The sequence below is a fragment of the Microtus oregoni genome, unplaced genomic scaffold (genome assembly GCF_018167655.1).
Source record: "Microtus oregoni isolate MIOR12 unplaced genomic scaffold, Mior012 000042F_ref0000377, whole genome shotgun sequence".
In the NCBI taxonomy this organism is placed as follows: domain Eukaryota; kingdom Metazoa; phylum Chordata; class Mammalia; order Rodentia; family Cricetidae; genus Microtus; species Microtus oregoni.
Window position 1 is genome coordinate 7,850,887 of NW_024543209.1, and position 14,499 is coordinate 7,865,385.

Consider the following 14,499-nt stretch of genomic DNA (forward strand, 5'->3'; position numbering starts at 1 on the left):
CCTCAGAGAATCCTATGGAAGCAAGTGAGGAAACATGTATCTACCCTATGAAATAAATTCACCTTGAGATGAAGCAGAACAGTAGGATGTATGATAAATTCAAAACTGCCTAATGAAGACTTCAGTAGCTTAACCAAAGAAGATTTATGCAGCAAAGAGCCCTGGTGAATGATAATGTGTTGTCCCAGGTTTCAGTTCCAATTGCCCCCTCCCACAAAAAAACCTAATTTTTGGTTGGGAAGTCAAAACATAGGTACTCAAAGCTGCTGGTCACATGTACAGTCAAAAGCAGAGTAGTTGTACAGAGATGCTTTCAATGATCAGCTGGCTGTCTTCCCCTTATTTAGCCTAGCTCATGAAACAGTCCGGAAAACAGCCCACCCACATACAGGATGCATCTTCCCATCTCAGTTGACCTAACTAAGAAAATACCTCAAAGGTGGATCTCATTCCCACAGGACAACCTAATCCAGACTGTTGTGGAATAGAATATTTGTTCAGCTATGTAAAGATGGGTTACATTGTTAATCCTGCATTTGTTCAACTATGGAAAGATGTGTTGCTGCTCTATCTTGCCTGCCTAAGGTACCTGATTGCTATAACAAAAAGTTGAATGGCCAATAGCCAGGCAGAGGAGGGATAGGCAGGACTATAGGTGGGAGACAGGGGGAGCCAGTCAGTCAGTTATGGGGCCAGACAGACAGACACGGAGGAAGCAGAATGGACAGTGTGTAGATGAGGTAAACAAGCCTAGGGCAGCACATGGATTAATAGAAATGGGTTAATTTAAGTTTCCAAAGGGGAAAAAAGAATACCTAACTAGAAACAAACCAACTTCTTGTGTTGCTTTGTTAAGCATACTGAGTCAACTCAACATTGCTGGTATACGTATGGATGAGGGTCCACTGGAGCATGGGTGGCCTCTCAGGGGCCATGTTCTTAAAGAAAAACGACTCTCTCCCAGTGGCCATCCATCACCAATAACTCCTCAGCTAGGTGGAGGAGTGTGTGTCTACTTTTCTCCTCCATTCTAGATTTTTTTCTAACTTAACATTGTAGCTGCTGTTACACAGCCGAATTCATATGTGCAACTGCCTTGTTGTGTCTCCAAAACACTGTTTGTTTCAGTCCCCCACCCCATCTGACTCTTCCAGTCTTTCTGCTGCTTTTGCTTAGGTGATACCTAAGGAAAGTGAAATACACAGCCCATTTAGGGCTAACTACTCAGCGGTCTCTTATTTGTTTCAAGCACACCCGTTGTGGGTTTCTGTGTTAATTGCTATCTGCAGCTAAATGAAGCTTCTCAGATGAAGAGTGAGTGATGCACTAAGCTAAGAGTCTAAACAATAAGTCAATAGGGTCAACTGAGTCCTATGCCCACTTAGCAGAATAATAGTGGTAGGTTCTGCCTCGGGGCCTAAACCTATCTGCTCACAGGTTCTGGACTCCAATGCCATGCTGACAACTTGCCAGCAATGCCATGCCAACAGCATGAGTTCTGTCTTGTAGATCAGGCCCCAAGTCCAGGCAGAGTATGCTTTGATACTCCCTTACCATTGTTGCTACTGCTAAGACTGTGCCAACAGCCCTCCCCTGGCAGGCTGGTTACTGTTATAACTCACAGGTTTCTCAGGTGAGTAAACCTGTTGACTTCCTTTCTCTTCCTGTAGCATACATAGCCCCTTTTGGCACCATGAAAACTAGCCAATAGGGATGAACGTTGAGGCCAGTACCAGCTTCATTTTTCCTTGTTCTGTGACTTAAGTGATGGGGTCTCTTTAGCAATAAAGTCTCATCATCAAGTTTTAGGGGTAACCAAAAAGAATGGCAATAACCATTATGACCTATGCCACCTCATACAATTCACTTAATTTCTTAGATATTTATCAGTATTCTAATCAATAAAGGAATACAACCTCAATCACAGCATTTTGAATAACAAGTCTAATAAATTAGGATGGAATAATAAAAGCATTAGTTATTAAAATATATAATAACCCAGTATTTGTATTAGTCAGGAAACTCCTGATTAGGTACCAACGGGTACCCACTCAGCATTTGATCCTGTACTACATTATATCATTACTCAAATCTATTTTTTGTGACTCTACTTCAGTCATAGCTTTATAAACAAAGACTTTTTTCATTCCCTACTTACTAGGTACTTGTATGTGTGTTCAATTAATGCCATTTATTTAAGAAGAACTATTTGTTAAGTACCTAAATGAAAAATAAGTTTGAATAAAATTAAGGCATTGAATGACTAAGTGGTGTGGGTAGTGTAATATCATGATTCCTTAAAGAGATCCTTAGCTATTTGATTCAGATGGCAGAGGATCCCTCTATGGCCGCGTTTCTCAACTGTTCTAATGCTGGGACTGTTTAATATAGTTCATCATGTTGTGGTGACCTCTAACCATAAAATTATTTTTGTGGCTACTTCATAACTGTAGTTTTGCTACTGTTAGGAATCGTCATGTGAATATCTGTTGTGCAGAATATCTGATGTGTGACTCCTGTGGAAAGGCCATTCGACTCTCAAAGGGGTCATGACCCACAGATGGAAAGCAACTGCTATGGGCTTTTACTGGGCTCTCTAAAAATATTTATAAAGTATTTGGAATAATATGTATTGATTTCTCTGTTGACATCTGAATTTGTGGTTCTATTACTGAAAGAGAAGTTTTTCACACATGAAACTTCTTGGTGATTCTTGTGTTATGAACTTTACAATAGTCTACATACATAAGGTGGCCTATGAATTTTCTCATCCCCAACAAATTCTTCTTTCATGAAATCTATGTTTAAAAAATATTCTAGAAGCCTTTAATCCCAGCACTCGGGAGGCAGAGGCAGGTGGATTTCTGTGAGTTCGAGACCAGCCTGGTCTACAGAGCTAGTTCCAGGACAGGCTCCAAAGCCACAGAGAAACCCTGTCTCGAAAAAGCAAAAAAAAAAAAATAATAATAATAATAAAATAAATAAATAAAAAATAAAAATTCTAGAGATAGCATGGGGGTGCATACTTATAATCCCAGCTTGTGAAACTGAGGTAGACGATATCTCCAGTTACAATGAAACAACTTATCTCAAACAAAAATGAAATAGAAACAAACACATACAATATTCCAAAGGCATAAATAGCTGTAGGATTTCCTTTTCGGGGTGTGTGTCGCAATTTATAAAAGAATTAGTATAACCACATTAGAGAAATATACAGAAAATAAACAAAACATGACTGGGCAAAGATGCTGAACTGTAGGGTGAGGATTTGATGCTGAACTGTAGGGTGAGGATTTGATGTAAGGGTATGTGACCATCTGACTGAATATTCCATGCCCAACTACTCTACCTTATTTTAAAAAATATTCCCAAAGGTTAAGTTGAAAATAAAATATTTATATTCCCCTGCCTGGTTCCCATTTCCCCTAGCTGGTTCTACTGCTGGCCTGTGAAAGAGGTCCCTGTAGCTGCTTAATAAGAAACTTCTGGGTATTTTCAGAGGAGGGGGAGTTCAGGAATGGCTGTTAGTTTTGTAAAAGGCATGCAGAGTAAAGCCAAAAGCTTCAACTGCATTATGCATGAGAACCCAACCCAAACAGCATCACAGAGTTAATAAAGTTCATGGTCATTTCATGTAACATTCAGTTTGTGCTCCAGTGTCACCAACTGTCCCTTATGTATCCTCTGTCATTTGTTTATCTAGCAGCACCCAATCAGGAGTATCTACTGCAGCGTCCTTCTGTCCAGCAAGCTGGCCTGACATACTGACCAGATTAGCCGTGCTGCGGACATCCTAGATACACACTTGACCACTGCTTCCTCCTGGAAGCAATTATTCATCTTTGAATATTTCATTTTGTTTTCCCTGATACTGTTTCTATAAAAAAAAAAAGACAGGATGTGTGGAGAAACAGCTCAGATGGCATTAGGTCATTGGTAGTTACATTATTTAGTTGAAAGGCAGAAAGCGTGACTTTATGTTTAACATTAGAAACATATTTTCCCCTTTGGGCTTTCAAGTATGTCCCATAAAGCAGTTATTTTAAAGTAGCTTAAAGTTTCAATGAATATGGGAAATCTGTCAGGAATGCAGTTTCATGTGCTTATTATATAATGTTCTCATCAATCCTCAGGTTTCACACCTCTCTGTGCCATTCCAAATTACTATTTTTGTATCTGATTATACATTTCTGAGAATCATATTACAATTATGTATTTTCTTGATCCATATCTTTCTGTGTATTCCTATAGAAACTGATAGATGACTGCTGTAATTAGGGTATTGTTTGACTGAAATCCCAAAGGTTCATGTACAGGATGCTGGGTCTCCAGATCTGGGTGGTGGTGAAGCCTCTGAGATAGGAAATTTGTTAAAAGGTAATAGAACAAGGGGCACTATCCCAGGATGGATTAGGGTTGGACGTAGGGTTTGTCCACTTGAGTTGTGGCTTTCCTAGGACTAGAGCAGTACTGTATGAGTGGGTTGTTAGGAAGCCCATTTGCCCTACTGTTGTGGGCATTTCTGCATGTGATATTCCCCTTCCCTGCTTCTCTGCTATGTAATACAGCTAATAGAAGTCTTGCCAGAGGCTGAGGAGATGTTAACCTTTAGAACTTCAAACTGTGATTTAAACTAACCCTTTCCTTATTAGCATAAGGTATTTTGTACTTATATTATTTTGCACAAAACTGAGTCATGAAAATGTCCTTTCTTGCTTCTGGAATGTGACCTTCATTAGATCCAAGGAGAGGATTGTATGGTATGTTTTGTGGTTTGAAAGAAAATGGCTCCAAAGGGGTTGACACTATTAGGAGGTGTGGCCATATTGAAGTAGGTGTGGTTTTTCTTTTTGGAGGAAGTGTGTCACAGTGAAGATGGGCTTTAAGATCTCATGTGTGCTCAAGCCATGCCCAGTGAGACAGACTACTTCCTGTTGCTTTTGAACCAAGATTTAAGGATTCTCAGCTCCAGCATCATGTCTGCCTACATGCCACCATGTTGTACCCTGATGGTAATGGGCTAAACCTCTAAACTGAAAGTGAGCCACCCCAAAGAAATGTTTTCCTTTGTAAGAATTTCCATGTTCATGGTGTCTCTTTACAGCAATAGAAATCCTTACTAAGACAGCATGAATAGGCAAATTAAAGATAAATTGCATGGTATGAACTTACATATAACATTACCTTATATGTGTTAATCAATTAATTTGAAGTTTTCATGCTGTCTGGGATTTTTTATTTTTTTTAAGTAAAGACTAATAAAAATCAATACTTGGAAATAGGATATATGTAGATAATATGTGCCAGGTAATTCCTGTTCTGATGTAAGTCCCTTATGAAGGGTTTGTGTATATGATTCACTTATCTCTTCATTCTGTCACATATTTTTTAAAAGATATCAAGACTATTGGGTTAAATTTTCAATTTAACTTATTTTTAGGGCTGTTAACTATACAGCACAAATCCTATATCCAATAATTAATATTTTTTGTCAAAATGGTTGGTTTGAGAAATGCCCAAAAGTAAGTAAAACACATTCCTGGCATGGCTGTGAAGGCCTTTCTAGAGAAGACTTAGACAACAAGACCCACCTATAATGGGAAAAGCGCTATCCCATAGGCTAGGTGCCAAGAGGGAAGAGGGAAATCCCAGATAATGCAAGAGCAAGCATTCTCTCTCTCTGCTTCATGGATGCTATGAAATGAACTGCTCTGGGCTGACACACCATCCCTGTCATAAACAGAAACCTCTGAGACTGTAAGCCAAAGCAAATATTTCTCCTTATGGTGCTTATGCTGTGTTGCCAGAGTGACAGAAAAGCTGACTGGCCAAGAAAATTGGCACCAAATGTGGAATTGTTGCTGTGAGTATTCCTGAAAACAATCCAAAAGCTTTTTTATTTATTTATTTATTTATTTATTTATTTTTAATTTATTTATTTATTAAGGATTTCTGCCTCGTCCCCACAACCGCTTCCCATTTCCCTCCCCCTCCCCCGATCAAGTCCCCCCCCCTCATCTGCTCGAAGAGCAATCAGGGTTCCCTGACCTGTGGGAAGCCCAAGGACTGCCCACCTCTATCCAGGTCTCGTAAGGTGAGCATTCAAACTGCCTAGGCTCCCACAAAGCCAGTACGTGCAGTAGGATCAAAAACCCACTGCAATTGTTCTTGAATTCTCAGTATTCCTCATTGTCCGCTATGTTCAGCTAGTCCGGATTTATCCCATGCTTTTTCAGACCTAGGCCAGCTGGCCTTGGTGAGATAAGTAATTTGTGCAAGGAATTTGAAAAAATTTAGGGACGCAAGATAGAAAAGCTATCCATGGGTGTGATTTAAGCTAAATGAATAGTTCTGGTGGTAACTAACTCAGAGGACTAGAGTGCTGGTGTGATCGATAGTGAAGACTGTAGTCTAAAGGCTAAGAATGGAGAAAAGGCCTTGCTTGGGAATATAGGCCATGCGCATTAAAGTATAGCAAATAGTTTATCTATAATTTGTCCTTGCATTGAGACTCTAGGGGACGTTAAGTTCATGCTGGGTGATGGGCTGACTAATTTGGATGAGGAACTTTCAAGGCAGTTCAACTTTATGAGAACATCATCATTGCTACTTATTCCTGGCCAAGTTTATAGTGAAAATTAGGAGCAAGAAGCAGAGCAGAAAACTTCTGTAACCTTTGTCTGACAAGTTGGTATAAAGTTTAAGCTACAAAAATATTGTTTCTAATTTGACATTGTCTTTCTTTTATCATGTAATGTATTTGGGTCCCATATATATTGGGGGCAATTGCATAGGTGGGTATCATATAGAGGTCAAAGTTTGACTCTAAGAGTTTTCCTCAATTACTCTCCACAATACTTTTTGAGACAAAGTTTCCCACTGAACCAGGAGCTCAGAGATTCTGCTTTAACAACTGATGAACAAACCCTAGAGATTCTCTGTCTCTGTGCAATCAACACTGGGATTAGAGGTGCAGAGTGTATGTCTGGCTTTTTGTGGATGGACTGCGTGGTTTTGTGTGTCAACTTGACACAAGCTAGAGTCATCAGAGGAAGGAGCCTCAGCTGAGGAAATGCCTCCTTATGATCCAGCTGTAAGGCGTCTCTCATTTCATGAGCAATGGATGAGAGCCCAGCCCATGGTGGGTGGTGCTATTCCTGGGCTGCTGGTTCTGGGTTCTATAAGAAAATAAGCTGAGCAAGCTAGGGGAAGCAAGCCAGTAAGCAGCTCCCATTCATGGCCTCTGCATCAACTCCTGCTTCCGGGATCCTGCCCCGTTGGCGTTCCTGTCCCGTTTGCGTTCCTGTTCTGACTTCCTTCAATGATGAACAGTAATGTGGGAAGGTAAGCCTAATAAACCCATTCTTCCCCAATTTGCTGTTTGGTCATAGTGTTTCATTGTAACAACAGAAGTCCTAACTAAGAAAGTAGAGGTGTTAAGAATCTAAGAGCCAGGTCACTTTGCCTTTTTGGCAAACACTCTACCTACGAAGCCATCTTCCCAGCCAATAAAGTATGGTTTCTGAAGAGTCTATCAGGATTACAAAGAAGCTGAGTATTGTATCAGGATATCAGGAAGGTACTATGGAATAAAATTCTTGTACACTGTCACTTGAATTGGTTTAATAAAATGCTGATTGGGCAGGAGTCAGTCAGGAAATGTAGGCGAGGCGACTAGACTAGGAAAATTTTGGGAAGAGGAAGGGCAGTTTCAAGAGATGTCAGCAGTTGCCATGAAAGCAATTTATAAGCCACGAGCTTCATGGTAAAATACAGAATAATAGAAATGGATTAATTTAAGTCATACCTGATAGCTAATAATAAGCCTGAGTTAATAGGACAAACAGCTTATAATTACTATTAAGCCTTTGAGTGTTTATTTAGGAACTGGTGGGCTGGAGAGAAACTTCCAGTTACAGGAAGGATCCTTGAGGGACTCTCAGGAAGTATATAGATCTCAACCCCTAGGCTCAGGGTTTGAAATGGTAAACTTACTTGAAATTTAATTACTTTCCTGAAAAGGGCATCTCTGGACTCTGCTTATAGCCGATACCTAGTAAATTTCCTCCTTAAATTTATTTCACTGGGTGCAGCCACACAGGCTTTTAGAGACCCCTGCAGCCATGGACTACAGCAGTCTAGTTACTCCCAAATGCTGGGTGCAGACATTGATATCCCCTGTGCGTGGTTTGTTTGGCGGGTTTGTAGAATGTCTTTACCTTATGGGATGGGTGGGTCTCAAGTTGGCTCGAGGTGGAGTTGTGAAGGTTAGTCTTGACTGTCAACTCGACTGAATGGAGGGACCTAGGAGACCAGGGACACACATTCCTGTCTGTTTATGTATGTCTGTAAGAGTTTTTCCACAGAGGATTAAAAGTGGGTAAATATCCACTTGGTGTGGGCGCCACCATCCCATCCCCTAGGATGGTATCATGAGTGGAAAAAATAACGAGAAAAAGGCAGTCAGCACACACGTAGGCCTGCTCTCTACTTCCATGGTGGCAACTGCTCGTCTTTCCTCCCTCTTCTACTGCATATTGGAACCTCTGAAAGACTGAGGCAACACAAAATCTACCTTGTCCCCCACATTACTTTAAAAAAAACATTCAGTTTTTTCATAGTGATGGAAAACTTAAAACATTAATTTTTTATTATTTTATTTTTTATTGAATAGATTTCCCTCTCATTCAATATACACTGATTACAGTCTCCCCTACCTCTGCTCTTCCCAGTTCCTTCCTACTTCCCCTTCCATCCAGATCCACTCACTCTCTTCAGAAAAAAAAAATGACTTCCAAGAGGCAACAATAAAGCATAACAAAAATAAAATATAATAAGATGGAAAAAAATCACAACAAACATGGACAAGGCAAACCAACAGAAGAAACAGAGCCCAGGGAAAGGTGCAAGAATCACAGACCCACTAATTTGCACACTCAAGAACCCCATAAAAATACTAATCTGAAAGCTATAATACATACATACATAGAGGGCCTGGTACAGACAAGTCAGCCCTGTGCTTGCCGCTTCAGTTTCTGTGAATTCATGTGAGCCCTGCTTAGTTGATTTAGAGGAACTTTTTCTCCTGGTGTCCTTCATTCCTTCCAACTCTTACACTCTTTCTGCCTCCTCTTATGTGGTGTTCCCTAAACTCTGATGAGAGGGATTTGATGGCAACATTCCATTTGAACTGAGTGTTCCAAGGTCTCTGTTTCTCTCTGTTTCTCTCTGTTTCTCTCTGTTTCTCTCTCTCTCTCTCTCTCTCTCTCTCTCTCTCTCTCTCTCTCTCTGTGTGTGTGTGTGTGTGTGTGTGTGTGCGTGTGTGCGTGTGTGTAAATTCTGGCTGTGGATCTCTGTATTTATTTCCATCTGCGGCATGAGGAAGCTTCAGTGAGGATAGGTGGATAAGCCACTGATCTGTGAGTATAGCAGAATATCATTAAGAGTCATTTTCCACTATTTTCTAAAGACCAGTATTTATTTGCTTTTATCCGAGATCTTTGTGCTATCTAGTCTCTGGTTTTTGGTCACCAAAGGAGTGTTAGATATGGGTTTCATCTCATGGAGTGGGCCTTAAGTCATATCAGTTATTGGTTGGTTACTTTCGTCATACTTGTGCTACCATGGTCCTAACATATTTTATAGGTAGTTCATTGTGACAGATAAAGCTTTTGTGGGCGACTTGGTATTTACATTTCTCTTTGGGTAGCATGTAGAGTGTGTTCCACTACCTAAAACAATGGAATGTAGAGGTGAAGACTATGTAGGCACCATCTCAACATCTCCATGTTCATTGAGTTATATAGTTGTGTTTAGCAATGGGACCTTGCTGTCAGTGTGTGGAGAGCAACCTCTTGCCTTGGCAAACAGTCTCTTTGAGAATTTTGATGAGATCCTTTTTGCCAACAACTCAATTGGATGTAACCTAGTCCTGGTATTAGGAGTTTCATTTGATGACATTAATGGTAAATATATACTTAAACATGTATAGTTCTTTTGGAAAAAATTAAAATGCTTTAATGATCATAGAAAATACTTCATGTAAAATTGGTGACATAACTCATGTAAATGTTTATATTATTTGAAGACCTTGAATATTCGACAGTGAATTCAAAGTACACTTTAATATTTAACAATTTAATTTTGTTACTGAGAATCTACCAATTTGTTATATTGGATTTTAATGTACAGATGATTTGCTGTACAGACTTAGGAATTATATATATGCAGATTTATATATATGTATACTTATATGCTTATCTATGATCCTGGTGACATTTCTTCTCTCTACTAACAATTTATAAACTTCTGAATTTCTTACCTTTTTTAATGGATGTTTCTGGATCCTTCTGATTCTTGTTAACATTTTTTAGTAATAAGAAATAATGGGTTCCTAGATGACCTTTGCATACATACATATCAATGGAATTATACTATCTCTCATGTAGCCAGAATATAGGTAAAAAGCTGTGTATATGAGTCCCGGAAGTCTCTGATCTCAGGCAATCCTGGGGTCTTAGACTTCACCATGCTTAGAGTGTGGTCAAAGACACTAATCAGGTGTTGGGTCTAACAGTGAAAAATGCTTAGCACAAAACCCAAGCCTTCTGACACCCTGAAGATGCACAGTGAACTTTGAGAAGAACATGAGGAAAGGCCTCAATTGTTTGCCTCAGGTAGAATGTGACAAGAATCCTTATAATCTTCCACAAGTGGGGTGAAGCCTTCCTGTGTGGGAAGCTGATCAAAATTTCCTTGTAAAACAGAGAAAATAAAATCCTTCTGAGGGTGTGTCAGAGAGACTGGCAGTCAGCTGCTTGCAGTTCTGAGGAAAACAGAGAATGTGACTAACATATGGACAGGGGCAACAATGAGGTTCCACACCAGAGGCCTGTTTGTGCTGCCTGGTAGATTCTTGTTGCTTTTGGTAGAAAATATGTGATGGTACAGAGATAAACTAGAGGTAGGAGTCAAACACAGCAAGTCAAGTCTTGAAGGCTGTAAAGGTCTCAGTATCTCAGATAGCAAGCAACACGGAAATGATTGAAGACTGTGGCTCAGGACCACAGAAGTAACAGAACAAAGCCCCAAAGTACTGTTTGTGGAGAGGAAAGACACACTGAGGGGCTGTCCATGTCCTCTTAATCATATATTACTAAAAATTTCTAGAGACTTGAACACATCACACCTCCTATCATGGAAGTCCAAGGTTCAGAAGGTCTTCCTTCTTAGATATCTGATATTTCACTTCTGCCAAACCAATCAATTGCCATTAAAACCCACAGAGGACTCACAAAGTCAAAGCTTTGCTATCAACTGAAAGGACCAAAGAGACCATCAGATGAGATCTCACACTCCTTACACTCACCAGCAGGAAGCAGGATGAGAAATGAAGAAACCAAGATAGATTAGTTTCATGAAAAAATGTATAAAAATATCAGTAGATATTCAATAACACATGCAATTGATATGTATTGAGGGGCATAATAAATCAGTGGATTAAAGAAATTAAAAGGAAGAAACATTGAAAGCATGGAACCAGAAGTTTAGTGGACAAGGTGCAGAGCCACAGGGACTCATTTCCAGATGTTAAGACTTCATGAAAGAGCATGTAACATCTGGATTTCACAGGCGCATGAACCTGTGATCCCAACTACCTACTCACACCTATTTCCAGCTCTCCCTCCCCCTCGTAGAGTATGCCCATGTGCGTTACTATTATTATATCTGCACAGATATTAATAGGGCTTCTCTGAGTCCTGGTGTACATAGACTCAATTGAGGTTTGTTGTTCTAGTGTAGTTGTTTCCCTTTGGCTTCCAGAACAGGCTGGGTTGGATGTTGACGCCCATGACTAAAGTGATGTAATGTCTCTAGTGTTCTATACCTTTAAACCTACATCCACGTATATATTGTAAAACCGTGTGACACTATGTTTAGGGTAATGCAAGGTGTGAAAAGGAGAGATAAAATGGAGCAGAAGGGGTGCATGGAGGATGACAGGGCTGGGGTTCATTTGTAAGAGGTAGAAATAGAGAAGGGATGTTAGTGTCTATCAGCTGTTTGTCCTCTTGTGGCTATGCTGTCTATTACTCCCTGCACCTTTCTGGGCAGCAATTATGTGAGTGAGGAAATTTATGGAAATGCAGCTACCCTAGGTAGAATTCCAATGTTCTTATCTGTCTTAGAGAATATGCCTATTGGAGCATTGGTATATTCTGATCTTAGAGAGAGTCCTGCTGTTCCACAGATACTTCTAGTGTATGCTGGGTGGATTTATTAAAGTTTGCTTTTATTTCTCTCTCCTTCCACACAGGATTTGAAATTTGAAGGAAAAGGATTCAGCCAGAACATTCCCATGTCATGTCTAAAGAAGGAAAAATCATTAGAGAAGTATGTTCTTAAATGTTAAGAGTTTGTGCCTTGTAGTGTGTGTGCTTGTGTGTGTGCGTGTTTGAGAGAGAGAGAGAGAGAGAGAGAGAGAGAGAGAGAGAGAGAGAGAGAGTTTTCTTATGATTTAAGTATGAATGGATTGCAGGTGAGTGACATCTCCCTAGGTTGATTCAATAGAGAGTCAGAATTTTTGGAACTATGTTCTCATATCATCCTGGGATAGATCACTATTTTTCATCTCCAAGATGTTGAATTGTGGGTAGTCTTGCTGGTGTAGCTGAGAGCCATGTTTGACTGGATGCTTCAAAAAATATTCAGATGCTTGGGCAAGTGTAGAAATCTCTGAGATATAGGCAGAGCAGTCTCTTCACCAACCGTAGCTAGAGCAACCGTGTGTTAGGAGCCAGCATTTGTCTGTCCTGCGTGTCTTCTCACAGGCTGTCAGCACACTTCAGCATCAGTCGCCTGTCAGGCAGGCAGGAATGATAACACCCTGTTGGGTATTCTGGGGGTGGATGGAGGTAAGAAGTAGAGTACATCTGAAAGAGTTTCTCTGAGCGTGCTGAACACTCAATGCTGCATCGTACTGAGAACATTAGTGGTCCTCAGCAAGGATCAGCGTCATCCATAGGGGGCATTTTGCAACATCTAGTAAGTAACATATTGATTATGGAAACTGGCATAAGGTTGGTCATCTAGGAGTATTCAGTGGGCAGAGGACAGGATTCCACTAAATAGCCCATCAAGGCATTGAGAAACCCTCAGAATAAAGAGTTCCCTAGTTACAAATGTCAGCAGTGCCGATGGGGATGCACTGCTGTGCATAGGTGCTGCCTCTTTACTGCATCCTCCCTTACTGTGTGTTCTGACTGCAGTGCACATAGCACCAGAGAGGGTTCTGTCTCCCTGCGAAGACACTAGCTGTGCAGTTAGGATGATAAATCACTAAGGTGTCATTTCTATGCCCATCTAAAGACCAGTAGAGAACAGAATAGCATTCCTCCCATGCCCAGTGTTTCTAATGATAGGACTTGGTACTGTGGAAATTGCTAGGGAAGTTTTTAAGACATTACATGTGAGAGAGCTAATTCCAGGCTAACTTGCAACAGCAAAAATAGGAACTAGACTAAATAGCCAACAATAAGGGACAATTTAAATAAATTATGGTAGACAGAATTAAACACTAGAGATCCCTGAAAATCTAGTTGTAGCAAAAATAAGCATATAATGTACAAAGAGGAAAATAGAAGTTAGAGAATAATATGTACACTATCAGTTTCACTTAGTATTAAAAATGAACAATTTAACCCTCTAGTCAAGAAGAACAGAAGCCCATGTTTTGCAGATGTTACATATAGTCTGTAGGTAGGTGGAAGGTTTTGATAATATACAACTGAGCCCATATACAACCAGAATTTTGTAACCACAGTGTGCACATATTCACAGACTCAATCAGCCTTAGAGAGAAAGTATCTGTAGGAACTGGAAAGATGTCTCAGTGGTAAAGAGCTCTTGCAAAGAAGCCTTAGGTTTAGCCTCCAAAAACCACATTGAGTGGCCCCAAATCACCTGTATCTTATACCGTCTTCTAGGCTCTGGGGATATGGGATACTGAACTCACATGTACATATCTACACATACATACACATACACACACAAATTTAAAATGAAATAAATCATAATAAAAAAGAAAGTATTTGTTAAAAAAGTTAAATAACCCCAACATACATACTGAAGACACAACTGTTTGTCCCCTCTTGTCACCTCCCTAAGTAACACTGCACAAATGCTGTTTGCACAGAATTTGCATTATATTCAATACTGTAAGACAGGTAGAAATGACTTAACATATAAGGGAAACTGTGTATGTATGCTGTATGAAAATAACGCAGCAATGTAAATAAAGCTCTTGAGCTTCTCTGGGTCTCAGCATTTGGGAGGGGCTGTTAGAATATGCCCTTTTATGTATACAGAGGATGACTGTGCCTTCATCATCATAAAGTTAATAATGTTCCATCAGAGGGTAAGACGAGAATGATGATCTACCTTGGGACTTGCCTTAGGGTTTTATTGCTGTGAAGAGATACTGTAACCACAGCAACT

General features: G+C 40.0%; 1 protein-coding gene across 1 annotated transcript in view; it reads left to right on the forward strand.

Annotated features, from left to right (window-relative positions):
- LOC121433951 overlaps nucleotides 1-14,499 on the forward strand; it is a 280,105-nt gene that overhangs the window by 65,429 nt on the left and 200,177 nt on the right. Inside the window, exon 7 of the mRNA XM_041632632.1 lies at nucleotides 12,320-12,396. Coding sequence (XP_041488566.1) covers nucleotides 12,320-12,396 — 77 coding nt within the window. The remainder of the gene's footprint in view (nucleotides 1-12,319; nucleotides 12,397-14,499) is intronic.